The sequence below is a fragment of the Dama dama genome, chromosome 25 (genome assembly GCF_033118175.1).
Source record: "Dama dama isolate Ldn47 chromosome 25, ASM3311817v1, whole genome shotgun sequence".
Lineage (NCBI taxonomy): Eukaryota > Metazoa > Chordata > Mammalia > Artiodactyla > Cervidae > Dama > Dama dama.
The window spans coordinates 76,145,898-76,163,072 of NC_083705.1; the positions used below are offsets into that span (position 1 = coordinate 76,145,898).

General features: G+C 59.5%; 1 protein-coding gene and 1 long non-coding RNA gene across 5 annotated transcripts in view; one reads left to right on the forward strand and one right to left on the reverse strand.

The window, feature by feature from the left end:
* Positions 1 to 398: 398 nt before the first annotated feature.
* On the reverse strand, positions 399 to 10,137 carry LOC133046520 (uncharacterized). Of its 4 annotated transcripts, none has more exons than XR_009690524.1 (4): positions 9,446 to 10,137; positions 2,821 to 2,974; positions 2,227 to 2,417; positions 399 to 1,523 (listed from the first exon to the last, which is right to left on the reverse strand). It is a non-coding gene; the product is annotated as an uncharacterized LOC133046520 (long non-coding RNA). The 4 variants fall into 4 exon arrangements; XR_009690525.1 differs by lacking the exon at positions 9,446 to 10,137 and adding an exon at positions 8,203 to 8,231; XR_009690523.1 differs by lacking the exon at positions 9,446 to 10,137 and adding an exon at positions 7,020 to 7,210.
* The window catches only part of LPCAT1 (lysophosphatidylcholine acyltransferase 1), a 39,007-nt gene continuing 29,591 nt past the window's right edge, over positions 7,760 to 17,175 (forward strand). The window contains exon 1 of the mRNA XM_061129360.1: positions 7,760 to 7,912. Within this exon, the coding sequence (XP_060985343.1) occupies positions 7,778 to 7,912 (135 nt within the window). The 5' untranslated portion in view covers positions 7,760 to 7,777. The remainder of the gene's footprint in view (positions 7,913 to 17,175) is intronic.

Below are 17,175 nucleotides of genomic sequence, written 5' to 3' on the forward strand. Positions count from 1 at the left end.
ACGCCCAACCTACAGGCAAGGAACCCCGAGCCTGACCTCGGCTGGTGACGGAGGGGCCGGCCTGAGGGGCCACGCAGAGCCAACACAGGCTGTATTCCACCCTTAACATCTATTCATGCATTTTGTCAAAAATCCCCCGAGATTAGCTGGCTGCAGTGGGCTGGACTGTCCCTCCCCCCACCCCCTACCCCCTCAGAACGCCGTATCCAGGTCCTGACACCCGGTACCCTGGGAGAAGTGTGACCTTATTTAGAAACAGTGTCTTTGCAGATGTAATTAAAGTAAGACCTCAAGATAAGACCCCCCTGGGTTTAGAGAGAGCCATACATCAATGACTGGAGTCTTTCTAAGAGATTGGAGACCCACAGACACTACCCTACAGCTATAAAGGAAACTGAATCCAAGCTAAAAAACTCGCAGAAAGGAGGCGGAACACCCGGAGGACTTCACGGAAAATTCCCCCAAACTTTTAAAGAAGAGATGACGCCGGCTCCATACAAATGCTTCCAGAATTTCCAGAGACCTGAAAACCCTGTCGAAAGGCTGGCGTCACTCTGATCCCAAACCCAGACATGGACGTTACAGGAAAGGAGGCAACAGCATTTGTGAATATGGATACAAATCTTTAAAATGTCTGTGAACAGAAGCCAACAGTGTAAGAAAAGGACTGTATGTCAGCCTGTGCGGGGAAAGACAGCGCTGTCCACCGTCACCACATCTACCCAAAGTCACACTCATGAGCCCAACAGTGAGAGAGGAAGACAAGAAAGGGAGGAGTGAAACTGTCCTCATTTGCAGAGAACGTGATCGTCTGTTTAGAAAAACAGAGCCTATGAAGAAGATGCTAGAACCTGCGAGTTAATCTAGTTATATCATGACACAGAATCTGTACGAGCAATATATTGTGTTCCTATGCACTAGCAACAACAATCAAGATGGACATTCTCCAACAAGCATTTCCTGTATAACAGGGAACTGTGTTCAATATCTTGTTTTGTTGTTCAGTCGCTTAACTGTGTCCTGCTCTTTGCAACCCCATGGACTGCAGCACACCAGGTTTCCCTGGAGTTGGCTCAAATTCATGTCCAATGAGTCGGTGATGCTGTCTAACCACCTCATCCTCTGTTGCCCTCTTCTCCTTTTGCCTTCAGTCTTTCCCAGCATCAGGGTCTTTTACAGTGAGTCAGCTCTTCGCATCAGGTGGCCAAGTATTAAAGCTTCAGCTTCAGCATCAGTCCTTCCAATGAATATTCAGTGTTGATTTCCTTTAGCATTGACTGGTTTGATCTCCTTGCTCCAAGGGACTCTCAAGGGTCTTCTCCAGCAACACAGTCTGAAGGCATCAATTCTTCAATTATTGGGGAAAAAATCGGAAACTAACACAATATTGTACATCAGCTACTGTTGTTGTTCACTCAGTCACGATGGGTGATGTCACCCAGACAATCCCGAAACAGAAGCACAGGTGTGCGGTGGACTGCTGACAAAGATACAAAGGCAGGTCTGTGGGGAAAGGACAGCCTCTACAACAAATCAAACGGAATCACGTATGCCATGTGCAAAAACATGAACCATCTCGCATCACACAAAAAACGAGCTCACGGGGACTTTCCCGGGTGCCCAGTGGTTAGGGACCTGCCGTGCAATACAGGGGTCTTGGGTTTGAACCCTGAGCGGGAAAATAAGGTCCCTGTTAAGCACAGACATTTTTAGGTATGACATCAAAATGCAAGATTCACTTAAAAATGACGGATTTAAAAATAAAACAACAACAACCATGAAGGACAGAACTCAAAATAAGAATAAATATGATCAAGCAGGGGCTGTCCAGAAAAACAAGGTTGCTTTAAGGTTGGAATATCAACCCCTTTAATTCAGTATATTAGGAGGACTAAGGAGAAAAGATATGATAGATCTTTGACAAAATGACAAAAATTCTCAGCCCGCTCCAGCTGGGACTAGAAAGGAACATCCTGGACTTTACTGAAGGTGGCCATGAAAACCCGCGGCTGAGGTAGAGATGGGACGCGTTTCCCAAGACTGTCAACAAGGCCCCACTGCTGCTCAGCATCGCAACCTGACGCCACAGTCAGTGAGGTGACAGAAAATAAGAACAGAGGGCGCCCTGTTTGGAGGGGAACGTAAAACTGCCTCGACTCACAGGGAGCATGGCCGGGAACGGGGAAGTCCTGCAAACACGCCGTCAGAGCTGGGCAGTGAACTCACCAAGGGAGAAGCGCACAGATTAAACACGCAGACGTCAGCTGCACTTCGTTATACTGTCTGCGCACTCGCAGGGACCGAAATTAAAGTGCAGCCCCAGCTGGGGCTTCCTTGGTGGCCCAGTGGTTAGGACCCGGCGCCATCACTGCCAGGGCCCAGATTCATCTGTGCTCTGAGAACTAGGATCTCACAAGCTGCAAAGGGCAGTCAAGAAAAAAAGAAAAGAAAAGAAAGTCCCATTTACAAGGGCATCAAAACATAAAACACTTCGGGCAGAATTAGAAAAACATAGGCAAGACCTATAAGTGATAAGCAAAAGTTATAAAACACTGCTGAGAAAAATTAAAGAAAACCTAAATCAATGACATATATACCATGTTCAGGGACAGACAACAGTATTACTCAGATATTGATTTCCCCAGATTAATCAGTAGATTCAACAAAAATCTCATCAAAAACCCCCAGCAGATGTTTTGAGACATTAACAAATTGATTGTAACATTTATAAAGGAAGTGAAAGGCTCTGGAAGAGGGAAAACAACCCTGACAAAGAGGAACAAGGTTGCAGGACCCACGTGATCTAATTTCAAGACTTACCACCACGCTCCAGTGATCAAGGCAATGTGATGTTAGCAAAGGTTGTCGGCGTACAGGTAAACGGGACATGGGGTCCAGAAATGAACCTCAGATTCACGCCAAAAGTTGCCAAGGTGAGTCAAAGGGACAGGCACGGTCTCATCAAGAAATGGTGCTGGATACCCCGAGAGAAAAAAACATAAGCGTCTGCCTCCATCCTCTCCACAGGGCCTCACAGGATAGCAAAGCATGATCCATCAAAGACACACATAAAAAGGCTTCATCAAAATTCAAAGCATCCTTTTTGAAGAACGTTGTTGATACTCAGAAACCACGCCAACGCTCAGGGACTCACTGCTTCTTGTGAAGCTGTGGTTTTCCTGGGAGGTTTGTGCCCTGCAGAGGCTGGAGTCCCTCACTCAGCTGTGACGGTGGGGGAGTGGGGGGCTGCAGGAACCCCCACAGGGCCCCTGACTAACCTCACTCAATCTTCAAGGTCAACAGTCAGTACTGTTCCTTCGTGAGTCAGGAACAATTAGAAAAACGAATAAGAAACAAGATTCCTTTACTTTACAACTGCAAAATTACAACATATCCAGGAATCAGTCTAAGAAAATGCAGAATCTTTATGTAGAAAAAATTTATATGCTATCAAAAAATTAAAAGAAGACCAATATAAATGGAAGAATAATCATACTGTTGAAAGATAATGCTTCAAGTTGCAAAGGGTCTGTATCTTTTGCATTAATTGTCTTTTAATACAGATACTTTGATGTCTTGTGGAGAAAGAAATGGCAACCTACTTCAATATTCTTGCCTGGAAAATACCCTGGGCAGAGAAGCCTGGCGGGCTACAGTCCACAGGGTCGCAAGAGCTGGACACGACTGAGCGGCTCAGCACACTTTGATGTCTCGGGGCCCGGCTGACCCTGAAGGACCACCCTTAGGGCTACTTCCGTGGGGTCATCCTTCCAATGCAGCCGGGCCAAGCCAGAGCCCACACCCAGCCCTCCGCCACGGAGCTCAGACTCGCGGCCGCTGTCACAGCCAGCGACAGTCCACCGGGAAGCGCCAGGACCCAGGGAAGTGACCCACGCCAGCCAACTCTGAGCCTGTTCACCCCACCCGGCCCGTGCCTGCCCACGGGCACCACGAGGGAGGGGCTGGCCCTCACTTTCTCCTCGCCCTCAGCCTCCTGAGCAGCTTCCCCGGGGCCCTGAGGCTTGTCACCACTCCTGTCTCCGGGGACCCCCGGGCCACGCTTCTTCCTCCAAGCCTGTCTTCCTGCATCTGTGTATCTTACCAAGTAAAAGACAAAGTCCAGGTCCCCTTATAACACATTCTTACCAAAGTAATATAAACACTTCATGCAATTCAAAACAAAACTGTCAGTGGGAGTTTTGGGTGACTGCATAAACTGATTCTATGTTGTTCCAAAGCTAAGTCCTGTCCCACTCTTTGCGACCCCACGGGCTGCAGCACACCACGCTTCCCTGTCTTTCACCATCTCCTGGACTTTGTTCAAACTCAAGTCCATTGAGTCAGTGATGCCATCCAACTGTCTCATCCTCTGTCACCCTCTTCTCCTCCTGCCCTTGATCTTTCCCAACATAAAGGTTTTTCCAATGAATCAGCTCTTCCAATCAGATGGCCAAAGTATTGGAGCATCACCTTAAGCATCATTCCTTTCAATGAATATTCAGAACTGATTTCATTTAGGATTGACTGGTTTGATCTCCTTGCAGTCCAAGGGACTCTCAAGAGTCTTCTCCAACACCACAGTTCAAAAGCATCAATTCTTCAGCACTCAGCTTTCCCAACTCTCACATCCATACATGACCACTGGAAAAACCACAGCTCTGACAACAGGGACCTTTATCGGCAAAGCAATGTCTCTGCTTTTTAATACACTGTCCAGGTTTGTCCTAGCTTTTCTTCCAAGGAGTAAGCACCTTTTAATTTTGTGGCTGTAGTCATGAAACCGATTCTATATTTGGATGGAAAAACTAAGTTCTATGAATCATTAAGACAGCTCTTCTTTTTTAATTTGGCTGCACTGGGTCTCAGTCGTAGCACATGGGATCTTCATTGCATCACTGGGGATCTCTCGCCGTGACGTGCAGGCTCAGAGGTTGCGTGCAGGCTTAGCTGCTCTGCAGCAGGTGGGATCTGTTTCCCCACCAGGGATCGAACCTGTGTACCCTGCATTGGAAGGCGGATATTTAACCAGTGGATAGTCAGGGAAGTCCCGAGACAGTTCTTGAAACATCAAGTGGAATTCCTCCTACTGGGGACCACAGAAAGAGAGACTAGAACAGTGTGGAACCAGCACAGGAACAAGCCAACGTGGTAAAATAGAGCATCCAGAAATAGCTTTATATAGACACTTCTGTTCGTACCCAAAGCAGGACAACAGTAGGAGAGACTGATCAATGGTGTTGAGGGTATCCGCGTTCCAGGCGGAAAAGAAAAACCTGTAAATGGGTTAGAAACAACCCCGAAGGGCAGAACTAAAAACAAACATTGGAACAAAATGAAAGGACCTCTCTTCCTCTTCCTTAAATAACTCTAGAATTCAAAACATAAACAAACCCCCACCCCCACCCCACCCCCCAGGAACAGGCAAGGCCCGAGTGCGCTCGGTGGACCTGGAGCCAGAGGTGGATCGCCTCCGTCTCCAGCCCGAGCAGGCACGAGCAGGCAGCGGCAGGACGGAGCTGCGTCCCCGGAGCACAGCCAGCGCCCCTGGGTCCGAGGGTCCTGGAGGTCCCAGGCGACGGGCTTCAGTGGTTCAAGGACACACCAGGCGGTTTCACCAAAACCAAGAAGCGAGGGCCCAAAGATAGTTGAGGCTTTTCTTCCTCGTCCACTGAAAGGAACTGCTGTAACTGCCCACCAAGAGCAGCTTCTCCCGACCAAGCTTCTGCAAACTTCCACCACACCATGAGAATCAGAGCCCACCTGGGAGCAACCATTGTGAGCTGGCGAGCTTCCCGGCCCCCGCCCCAGCCCCACCCAGTTCCCAGCTCCCTCACGGGGGACCCTCACCCCCAGAGGCTCCCCCCAACCCCTTCCCCTGATCTGGGACTCTTCAGGGTTTCCACCTCCCCTGTATGGGGCTGGCTTTCTGCCTCCTCCCAGACCTTCCCCAGGGAGCCTAACCCCCTGGATCCTGACCCCCCTCCCCAGGCCTCCACCTCCTGCCTGCTCCTCCAGCCAAGCTTCCCCACTGCCCACCGCAGGCGGGTCTCCACCGTATCGACAACCACGGAGTGGCCATCCCAGCTCTATCTTGGCCGGTCCTCCCAAGGGGATGACCCCAGACTCACGCCTCAGTCCCCAGCACAGCTCTCCTGGAGGGCGGCCCTCCACCCTCCCCAGCCACTCGGGGCCAGCAGGCTTCGGCCTGTGATCAACAGGAATGCGCCTCCGCTCCCTTCCCCTCTGCCTGCCCAGACCCTTGCACCGTCCCACCAGCCGTCCCTGCCGTCAGAATAACCGGCAACTTAATGTCCAGGAGGTCAGCAGAGGGCTGATGGCCTCAGAGTTTCCCGTGTCCAGCAGCACACCAGGTCCAGCATGGCGCCCAGGGCTTTTGTGTGGTCAGTCACTGCTCCACTGGCCTCTCACAGGTGTGACTCCTGAGATTCTGAGGAGTGGTCACTCAGCCAGGGGAGGCGTGAGGCTTCGGAGAAGCCTGGACCCAAACTGCACTTTGCCTCCTGTACTAACAACTCCTGTAGGACACCAGAGACTTCAGGGGGGGATCCCCTCCCCCCAGCGTCTCTCCATGGAAACACAGAAGGGCCTTCAGTCGGCGAGTCTTCACCACGTCACCTGGTGACAGCATCCGCTGGGTCATCAGAGGGCCGACCACTCCCTGACTCACCGCCCAGACCCAGAGTGGCCCGGAGCCCGGGCCTTTGCAGAAGGCCAGCCAGGCGGGGCTGTGGTTTCAGGCATCCACATGCCCGCTGGTCCTTCCTCATCGCGCACCCACCGCCTGGCCCTCTCCATCTCCTGCTGTCTGGGCCGCAAGGACGGACCGGCAGAAATGCAGCTGTTCCTGACACTAAGGGTCTGTGGCGACTTTGAAATGTATAGATTCTGAACAGAGTGTACTTTGCATTTACCCCAGTTAGCACTGCGCCCACCATGAACCAGGGACCCCAGTGTCCCCTCTTCACCCACAAGGTCATGCCAAGAACTAGAGTCATTACCCCCTTCTCGAACCACTGGGTCCGAGTCAGCAAGCGCCTGGACCCTGTGATCGGAGTGGACCCCAGGCGTCTCGGATGAGGCCTGCCCTTCGGGGCTGCTGGTCCCCAGCCCAGAGCTAGGCAGGCAGGATCAAGCAGCGCAGCGGGGCGCATCTGAGGAGGACCGGGGTCTTCGGCGGGCATGCGGCGGACCTCACACGCGCGGCCTTGGCAGGCCCGGCCCAGCGGTGTTCCTCAGGGTCCGAGCGGACAGCCCGGAGGCTCGGCGCCCCCAGCCCGGGGAGCGAGCGCCGGCCGCGCCGGCCGCCCCCACGTGGCTGCACGGCGCCTCCTCTCCCGGCCGCGCCCCGGTGGGCGCCCTGAGCAGCGGAAGGGGACAACGTGGCGGGGACCCAGGGGGCGCGTCCCTGTGGTCCCGCCGCCGCGACGGGCTCTCGGCCAGGGCCTCGGCGCCGCTCGGGACCCGCCCCCAGCGGTTCGGTGAGCCAACCGGGAGCTGGGCCCCGGGCGCCGAGCGGGGCGCCGGGGTGGCCTCTGGGCGCCCGCGGGGCGGGGCCAGCACACGCCCCTCCCCGGCCCGCCCGCCCCTCGCCCCCCGCCCCGCCCGCCCACGTCATGCAGGCTCCCCTCCCGCGCCTGCGCGGCCGCGCGCCCGGCCCGCTCCAGCCGCCGCGCATCCTCGCCCCGCGCCCCGCGCCCCGCGCCCTGCTCCGCACCCGGCCCGGCGCCCCGCTCCCCTCGCGGCGGGCGGCGCGGCCATGAGGCTCCGGGGACGCGATCCTCGCGCCGCCCCCTCCTCCAGCGCGGGGGCCGGCGACGCGCGGAGGCAGGCGCCCCCGGGGCGGAACCCCTTCGTGCACGAGCTGCGTTTGGGCGCCCTGCAGAAGGCCCAGGTGGGTGTCCGCCGTGAGCCCAGGCCGCCCCGGGCCCGGGGCCGCGCCGAGGCTCAGTGATGCGCGGCCGGAGAGGGCCGGGAGGGGGACCTTGGGCGCGGCCCAGCAGCGCGCTCCCCGGGGCCCGCGACCGCCACCCTTCCCTGCGACCCGCAGGGCTCATCCCCCGCCGTCCGCGCCCCATCCCCGGTTCCCGCCACCGGCGCCTGGAACCTGGCTCCGCATCCCCCTTCCCCAGGTCCCCGCACCCGGCTCGTCCCCCTTTCCCCGATCCCTGGACACCCCCGTACCCCTTTTCCCTGGGCCCTGCACCCCGGCCTCGGAGCCACTCCTCGGTGGGTGGACGCCGCGCGGTCCCCCTTCCGGGCGCCCACTCCCGCCGCGTGCAGGCCCCGCGCCGGACCGGAGCGGCTCCCCCTGGATGTGAGTTTGTCACTTGATGCGCTTCGTGTGTGGGGACCTCGCTGGTCCCCAGAGTCAGTGCAGCAGCGGTGGGGGCGGACTCTGGGGTCCTGGGGTAACTAGCAGAGGGGTTTGGGGGGGGGGGTTTCTGGCCTGCCCCGGTTCCAAGTTGTTCTGGGGGATCCTGGTGCTTGTCTGGGGCCTGAATGGGTTACACACAAGCAGGTCCAGCCTGGTGAACAGTCCAGGCGCCTGCTCTCTGCATGCTCTGCCTGTGGGCTGCTCTAGCCCTGACTGGGGGGGCGCTCGGGGGTGCCCCTCACCATCGGTCCTGCCTTCCCCCGCCCCTGACCTGGCGGGCTGCTTCTCTGCCCTGGTGGGACCTCCGAGTGGACCGTGCGGACTCTGCTTGTGAGCTGTGTGTGCCTGTCTGTAGGACTGCTCACAGGCCGGCCTGTCTGTGACTCCAGAACTACCAGTAGGAGGAGCAGAGAGTTCCTGGCTGTCCCCGGTGATCTAGCTGGTGGGGAGCACGCCTCCATCGTGACAGAGCTTTTTGTGGGGAGATTGGGGTTTTTAACGTGTAGGGTAATTCATCTGAAGTAATGTTAAAGTGAAAAGTTCTTGAAGGCAGTCTAAGGTGGTCATTTCCCCAGACACCTGCCTTTTTCTCTAAGTGCCAATTCGGCGGGCCTGGTGATTGTCAGTGGGGCAGAAACCGGCAGATTGCAGGTGGGGTCGGGGAGGGGACAGAGCGGCAGTCCTCCTGGTGACGTGAAGGGACAGAGCTGTCCCCGCTGGCTCTGGGGCCTGTGCCTGCCCTTGTGGGTCCCTGGCGCCTCCCTCTGGGAGTTCTGGGGTGAAGTGGCCCCCTAGGAGGGAGTCCCCTCCGCCCTGGGGGGCCTCCTCCCTGTCCCTGCTGGCTGCCCCGTTCCCACAGGTGCCCAGAGGACAGCTCTGTGCTGACCGGGACTGTGCTCGCCGCCCCCCGTGGGGTGGGGGATTCCCCGCGAGAGCCAGCTGGCTGTTGAGGGGCAGAGGTGAGCACCATGGGCCCCGGAGGCTCCGGCCTGGCCCTTCTCCCCGGCGTGTGGCTGACGTCCGGGAAGAGCAGGCGGGCCGTGTTCTCACCTCCGGGCAGGGCAGGCATCCTTGGTGCGTCCCTGGTTGCCAGGCAGGGTTGGGACCGAGTCTGTGTTTCTGTCCAGAGGCCTGCGGCGCCAGGCCCGATGCGGGGTGTGCGGTCCACGGACCGTCCCCGTGCCAGTCCGCGGAAACGGTCTGCTTTCCGCCAGCGGTGTTCCACACGGCTCTTCCCCTTCGTGTGCTTACTTGTGGTAGAGTTTGCAGAGCCGACTGGCCTGTCCGCGCAAGGGCAGCCTTCCTCTCCAATTCAGCACGTAAACAGATCCCTCGATGTCCGAGACAACCCAGGGCCGCTCGGAAGCTCGCCTCCCTTCATCCTGAGTTGGGACCGACCAGTCTGGCGCCTGTGTTTACCTGTTGGCCTTTGCTGGGGGGGGGGGAGGGGCTGCTGCCTGTCTGGGGATTAATGACCCCTGCGCCCATCTGTCATTTAACGGCAGATTTAGTGAGGAGCTTAAGCATCTCTTAGGATGGAAAACAGCAAGTTGAGATCCGAGAGCTGTGACTCGTGGGCCGTCAGGCCCTCGCGCGGAGATGGTGTTGCTTCGCAGTCGGGCAGTGGTCTTTTGCACCTGCCCCCAGGTCTGGGGACTTCCCGCTGGAAGCCCCAGGCGAGCACGCCCCGCAGCTCTGATACTTCCCCATTTCTGAGCCCCTGCGCCGGTGTTGCGGAGAGTTTACTTCCTGGACGGCAGTCTGGTTTCCCGAACACCCTGGAACTGGGCCCCAGGGGTCACCAGGAGGGTGAGTCCAGGGCCAGGCCTGTCTGGGGGCCCTGCGTGCAGCCTGATCACCCAGGAGCGGGTGGTCTTGGTCTGGTAACAGAGCAACAGCAGGTATCTGGGGGCTCGTCTGGATGCAGCGTTAGTTGGGGGGGCCCCTCAGGGAGGGGAGCGGGGACACTCCACTCACCGGAGGTCTGATTCATATCTACGGTGGCCCCCGTGCCCCGCCCCCACAGGCACACAGACCAGGCCCCACCCTCTCCCCCAAGTCTGGGTGCTCCTTGCAGGAGCTGCCCCCACCCTGGGCAACCCTTCCTCCAGCCCCTCCTGGGACCCCCAGGCCCTGCCTGGTTGGGGCGGAGAGGATGGGTGAATGAGGAGGTGGCCTGGCCCGAAGCCCGTGTTCTCAGGGGACTGGTGATACAGCAGCTGGGAGAGAGGGCTGGGGGCCCCCTGGGAGTGCATGTGTCCCGGGGCAGGACCAGGCTGGTCCCCTGGGGGTTGGAGAGGCTCGGCCCTGAGGCCCCGTCACCTTCTGACAACAAGGAGCACGGCCCTGAGACCCGAGCAGGTGAACAGTCGGGCTGTGTGCCCTCCTCCAGGCTCGGCCCTGAGGCCCCCCTTAATCTTCTGACGACCAGGAGCGCGGCCCTGGGACCCAGGCAGGTGAAGAGTCAGGCCGTGTCCCTGCATCCAGGCGAGGGGCCGAGGCCAGGCCCCATGCTGTCCGTGGATTCCAGGCCACGTGCGCTGGCTCTGGGCAGATGTCTGACCTGCCCACTTTCTCCTCCGACCTGCCGGGAGCCTCCTGTGACCCGAGCGTCATTTTCTGCAAGGGTCTGCACTGAAGCTGAGCTGTGGTTAACGATGAGGAGTGAGGAGGGGCTTCAGGGTGGCGGGCCTCCTCCGTTCTTTTGTTTGGTTATGCTGGGTCTTGGTTGCAGCCGGTGGGATCGTGTTCCCCACCCGGGGATGGAACCCAGGCCCCCTGCATGGGGAGCATGGAATCTTAGCCTCTGGACCACCAGGGACATCCCGGGGCTTCTCCATAGTCATGCTACTCTGTCCTGGCAACATGCACGCGGACACAGTCTTCTCTCACCCCCGCTCTCATCTCTGAGCGCTAAGCTAAGCACAGTCAGCCTCACTGCTCCTTTAAAAAGCGGGGTTTTGTCCCCAGGAGTGGACCCCACCCGCCTCTCCCCACAGGCAGGACCGTCCGAGGAGGTGCCCAGGCTGTGGTGCCCGGTGTTCTCAGCAGGGCCCCCACAAGCCCCTGTCACCTGGCTGGACCTGCCCCCCACCCTGGGGCCGTCACCACACGGACAGGACAGGGCCCGCGTCCCCAGCAGCCCGGCCCGAGCGGAGTTCTCGTGTGTTTGCTGCGGCCTCAGGGCTGGGGTTTCTGAGTCCCGTAAGCCCCTCTTCTCGGTGCGAGTTACTCCGGAAGGAGCCCAGAGGCAAGTGTGTGTCAGGAAACCCCTTGTTGAAACGTGGTCCCGCTGTGTTCCCTGGAAGCCCACCTCGCCGCCCCGCCACCCATGCCCCTTTGCAGTGTCTGCTCATTCACACAGTGCTCTGAGTTTAGTCCACCTTCCAACCTGTGAGCCAGTGTGTGTGTGTGTGTGTGTGTGTGTCACCGTGGCCGAGCGCCCCCCTCACTGCGATCTCAGCCTCCCCCCAGGCCTCTGGGCCTCCCCTGGGCCTCCGGGGCTCCCTCCTTGGGCATAGTGTCCTGGGCGGTGCTTGGCACGGTTCCTGGGCAGGGGGTGTGTCCGGCGGCCTGGGGCCTTAAGAGTCCTTGTTTCCGTCTCGGAGCCGGAGGAGTGACTTCTTTTCCCTAAAACATGAGTTGTTTAAACACTGTTTTCTGGACCCTCCCATCCTGGGGGGAAGGGGACACACAGCCGGGCTTTGCCGCAGGGGGCTGCACTTGGGGTCCTGAGGTCCGGAGCGGGTCGCCTGGCTGGCCCCAGCCCTGGCCACCCTTGGAGCCCACGCTTGCAGGGCAGCCTCGGTGCCAGGACCACAGGGTGCTGACGGGCTGGGCCAGCCTGGGGTGGGGGCCTCTCCTCTGGGGTCCGTTTGCCCCCCAGGCCAGCCCTGGAGGACGACAGTCCCTCGTCCAGAGCAAGCGGCACGACCCCCCTCCGTAGCAGTGGTTGTTTCTCCCCAGCGGGGAGTCCGTGGTCACTGCTGCACCTGTGACTCTCGACCTGCACCCTGCCCCGGCCCGCAGGTCCCTCCAGCTGGACGCCTGTTCCCCCCTCCCACCAGCTCACCTCATTCTGCTGGTCAGGGGGCCTGCGACCACCCAGCGTGAAGCAGCCATGTGGGACGTGGGAGCCCGCTCCCCCCAGTTTCCCCACTGCCCCCAGAGGAATGGCTGCCTGGCGGGGGTCAGGCTGCCCGAAACCCTCCTCCCGCTGCCGTGGCCGGGGCCCCAGTGCGCCCAGCGGGCAAGGCGTTGCTGCAGCCAAGGGGGCCGAGCGGGGACGTGGGGGGTCTGTCTGCTACTGGGAAGTCCCCGCCTGGGGGTCACCTGCAGCCGGAGGAGGGGTCCCGCCGCTGCGATCAGAGCCAGGATGTGGTTGGGGGAAACTCCTTGCAGTTGGGGGTGGGGGCAGGATGTGGGCCTGGACCCAGAAATTTGGTTCGGGGCCTCTCCAGCCCCGAGATGTGGGGGTGGGGTTGAGCTGGGAGGTCCTGGCAGGGAGGCTCCGGGTACCTGAGGGCGGGTTGGTGTAGGACGTGCCCAGCCAGGAGCCCAGGACCCAGGGTAGGGGGGCTCCCACCCCTGCCCTCCTGCTCTGGGCAGGGATTTGCTAAACAGGCGAAACCCGCAGGAAAGGCTGCAGGTCCAGAACCTCGAGATTCTTTTCCTCAAACCCCGAAGTAAGGGCCCCGCAGAGCAGGCGTGTCCCACGGCACCCCTGAGATGATGGGGGAGGGGGGGCTGGTCCGAGCTTGTCAGGCCCCTCCTCTGCAGGCGGCTCTGTTGCTGGGCTGTCTCCGCACCCCCATCCCCACCCCCCCCATTCCCACGGCTCCTGCCGCTGCTGGCCACCTGCCAGGGCACCCACTCCCGACCGTAAAAGTGTGGAAGGTGTGTCCTTAGAGCCCCAAGGGCAGGGACACCGTCAGGGCCTCATAGGTTGGTAAGCACGGCCTCCGGCGCTCAGACCCCAAAGTGCCCCAGCTCCCCCCAGCCCCCTGCTCCCGTCCCCTCAGGGGGACGATCCCCGAGGCTGCGGGACACCCTGGGCCAGAGCTTCTGACATGTCTGTGAGACATGCAGCCTCCTGCATCCATTTCTGCAGGTGAGGCCATGGACCTGTGATTCCAGGGCGTCCTGGTCGCACCAGCCAGCCGCCTGTAGAAGCAGGTCAGTGGCCTCTGCGTCTCTGAGCCCCGTCTCTGGGGGACTGTCGGGTCCAGGAAGCCGGCCAGCCTTCCTGCCCCTGCCCGCCCGCCCTCCTGGGCACGGGCGATGCGGGGTGCTGGGCTCGGGGGACCGGGCAGCCGCAGGAGGGCTTCAGCCGGGGGTTGGCTTCACTGCAAATGTCACGCCCAGAGGGGGCAGGAGCTGAGGTCACAGTCACCAGGGCCTTGGGATGCAGGGGTCCTGAGAACCCATAGGAGCTGAGATTTTGTGCAGAACTTGAGTTGGGAGAGGAAGGAGAAGGCCCGAGGAGGGTGCAGGCAGAGCCTGGAGGCCAGGCCCATGGGGGCCCTGCCCACCCACTGGCCCACCCGCTCCTCCAGGCCCAGCCCCACATGGAGAGTTCTCCCCTTGCTCCTCACATACTTCCTTCCATCTCTGCTTAAATCCCACCCGTTATTATTGTAGAGAGCTTTCTCAGCTGCCCTGGAGACACGAGTCCACGTGGCAGGCGGCTGGCTCACGGTGGCCCCAGGGTTCGCTCCTGCGCAGGCTCCCGTGTCCCGAGCCCTCCAGCCTGGCCCAAGGGCTCTGCCAGCCCCTCCGTGCCTCCAGAGCTGCCGTCTCTGCTGCAGTCCCCTGGACAGCCCCAGCAGTCCCACCACGCTGACTGCAGACCCTGGGGTTGCTTTCCTGACTCCTTTCCCCATGGACCGTGGGCCCTGCTGCCCCCGGCTGCCCATGGGGTCCGGGAACTCAGGACCTGTATGCGCCAGCCCTCTGAAACCATCGTTTTGGGGCCATGGACCAGAGGGGCAGGATCAGCAGATGTGAAGGTGTGACCCCCTCGCCCCAGACCAGTGGCCGGGGCTGCAGAGTCTCACACTTCGGGGTCTGATCCCCCAGAGAAACGTACGATGGCCAGGGCTGCCCCCACAGCGACCCCACCATCAGCTGTCACGTGGCAGGAGGGGCGCGTGTGGTCGTCCGGGAAAGCCGCTCTGTGGTCTTCTCTCCTGTGGGACAGGTTTGTAAACTCCGTGAATTACTGAAAGACACCCGTTCTGTGGAAGCCTGCAGCCTGGGCGATCCGCGCTAAGATTTGAGTTGAAAGCTCTTGAATAGAGTGACTGGGATGGTGGGGAAGCTGAGCCTGCCTGAGGGTTTGAAAGAAAAAATAGCTCTTTTAGAAAAGCTATATTTAATTTTAGATTTGAGTGGGAGAGCTCAGAAGAAACAGCTTCTGTACACAGTCAGCATGGGCTCTGAGAGGAGAGTTTTCCCAAGTGGAGGCACAGGTTATCCCCATAGACACACAGCGGGGAGGAAAACCCGAGGTCAGAAGACACTCACACCTTAGTAAGAAAAAGACGGTGAACCCAGTGTGAGTTTGGGCACAGGATTTACCTCCATAGCAGACCCCAGAGGAAGCCCAGATCCCAGCAAGCATAAGGTGCCCCCTCAGCAGGGGGCGGGACTGGGATCCCTGGACCCCACTGGCCCTCCCACCCACCCTCGCTTACTGCTGACCTTGGGCCTCTGGCCACACTCGGCGTTTTGTTCGACAGTAAAGGGGAGCCTTATCTGGAGGTCAGATGTGTGTGTGATGAGGTACAGCCAACAGCCTGGGTCCAGACTGCCAGCTCTTTCTGTTTCACTTTTGCTTTCACGTGTTTGAACTATTCGAGTTACTTGTGAGGACTGCTTGTTTGCTATTTGAAAGCAGGATATGGTTTGAACTGGAAGGCATTTTACATTTAATAAAGGTGTTTTTACAGACGGGGCAGGCAGAGGGGAGGCGTCTCCAGGCCGGTTTGCTGGGTTTGCGCCTCACTGTCGGGTCCCCCACTGATGCTCCTCCTTTGCTGCTGTGAATTCGGGGGCCTGGGGGTGGGCAGTGCCAGCTGGTGGGACCTGGGACACCTCTGTCACTGTGCCTCCTCGCAGGAGAACAGTGAGGTTAGCAGACGTGTCGCTCTTCTCTCGCCGCTGCGTCCAGCAGATGAGTGTTTCCGAGGCTTTGCCCACCTCCTGCCCCGCAAGGCTGGGTGCAGCCCAAAGCTGCCAGGGCATCAGTGTTGCCTTGGCACTTTTAGCATCTTCTGTCCGCTCTAAATCAGGAGTCTCAAAGACAGCTGGCTTTATCATTTTTGATTTGTTTCTTTTTTAGTATAAAGCAAAAGTGTTAGTTGCTCAATCATGTCAGACTCTTTGCAACCCCATGGACTGTAGCCCGCCAGGCTCCTCTGTCCATGGAATTCTCCAGGCAAGACTGGAGTGAGTAGCCATTCTCTTCTCCATGGGATCTTCTCGAGCCAGGGATTGAACCCGTCTCCTGTGTTACAGGTAGATTGTTTACCATCTGAGCCACCAGGGAAGCCCTTTTTATTATGAGTAGCAGCAAAAAAAAAAAAAGGTGATTTCCAGATAAGGCTCCTGTGTCTGTCCTGCGTGCCTCGGAGATCTTTGTGCAGAATTTGCGAGTCTCGTATCTAATCTGCTCCTCTCGGGACAGCCTGAAGGTGCCCATGACCAGCTCCCGGGGAAGCACATGCCAGCCCCAAAATCCACGGCTCCCTTGCCTTCAGCACTGACCCCTAATCCCTGCTTCTTTCCGGGGGTGACCTCTGCCCAGACCACAGCCCATCCATGTGGGGGGTGGCAGGTGACTCCTCCGGTGTTTGGACAAGGGCAGGTCTGGCCCCTCACCCTCTGGGGGTCTGGCACGGCCCTTCCCTGGAGCTGATGGGTGCGGGGGTCGGCAGCCCCTGTGGCACTTTGGGGAAGGCACCCCCTGGGGAGGTACCAGCCTAGGGGAGGGGACCTGGGGCCCAAGGGTGACTGCAGCCCCGCATACAGGGCAGGGAGGGGTCTGGGCTGCACCTTGGTGTTGGGGGGATGGGATTCTGAATTTGGGGACGGAGCTGGGAGGGGTAGGAAAGAAAGGTATCAAATATGATGCCCAAGTGTGTGTCTGAGGAGCCGGCGGGGCGGGGGGCCCTAGGATGCTGGTTTGGGGCGGGTTTCCAGCGACCCTGTTGATGCCTCTGGAGCCCAGGGCAGCTGGGACGGCAGTGTGGGGACATGGTCCCCGTCAGGCCCACGTCCTGGACGCGCGAGTGCTTGCTGGAGGGAGGGGTCCTGTCCTGGGCTCCCTGGGCGGCCGCTCCTCAGACCCCGGCTTGGCTCTGACCAGCCTCCCTGGCTGGCCTCAGCCTCCCTGCCTGTCAGAGCCCGCACACTGTGGGTGCTTAACCCTGAGGGTGGCCCACACTCCGCCTGCCTGGACCCGCCTCTGAGCCCCGCTCCCCCGGCAGCCTGAGTGCTGGGTGGGGCCAGGCCTGCTTGCCTGCTTCGCACACGTGGTGCCCGGGCCGTGTGGGAGGGGGCTGACTGGGGGAGGCTGGTGTGTTTCTGAGCCGCGTCCTGGCGTCCCTCGAGCTGGTGAGCTGCCGCTGCGGCCCCCCTACCTGTCCTGGATTTCCTGGCCGGGAGCTGGGTGGGGTTGCCCGGCTCCTGTGTCGTGGGGCCCTGTCCTCCTGGGCTCGGGGAGACCCCAGGTCAGAACGCCTTCTGCCCTCCACGCCTTGGATCCGAGCATCCTGGAG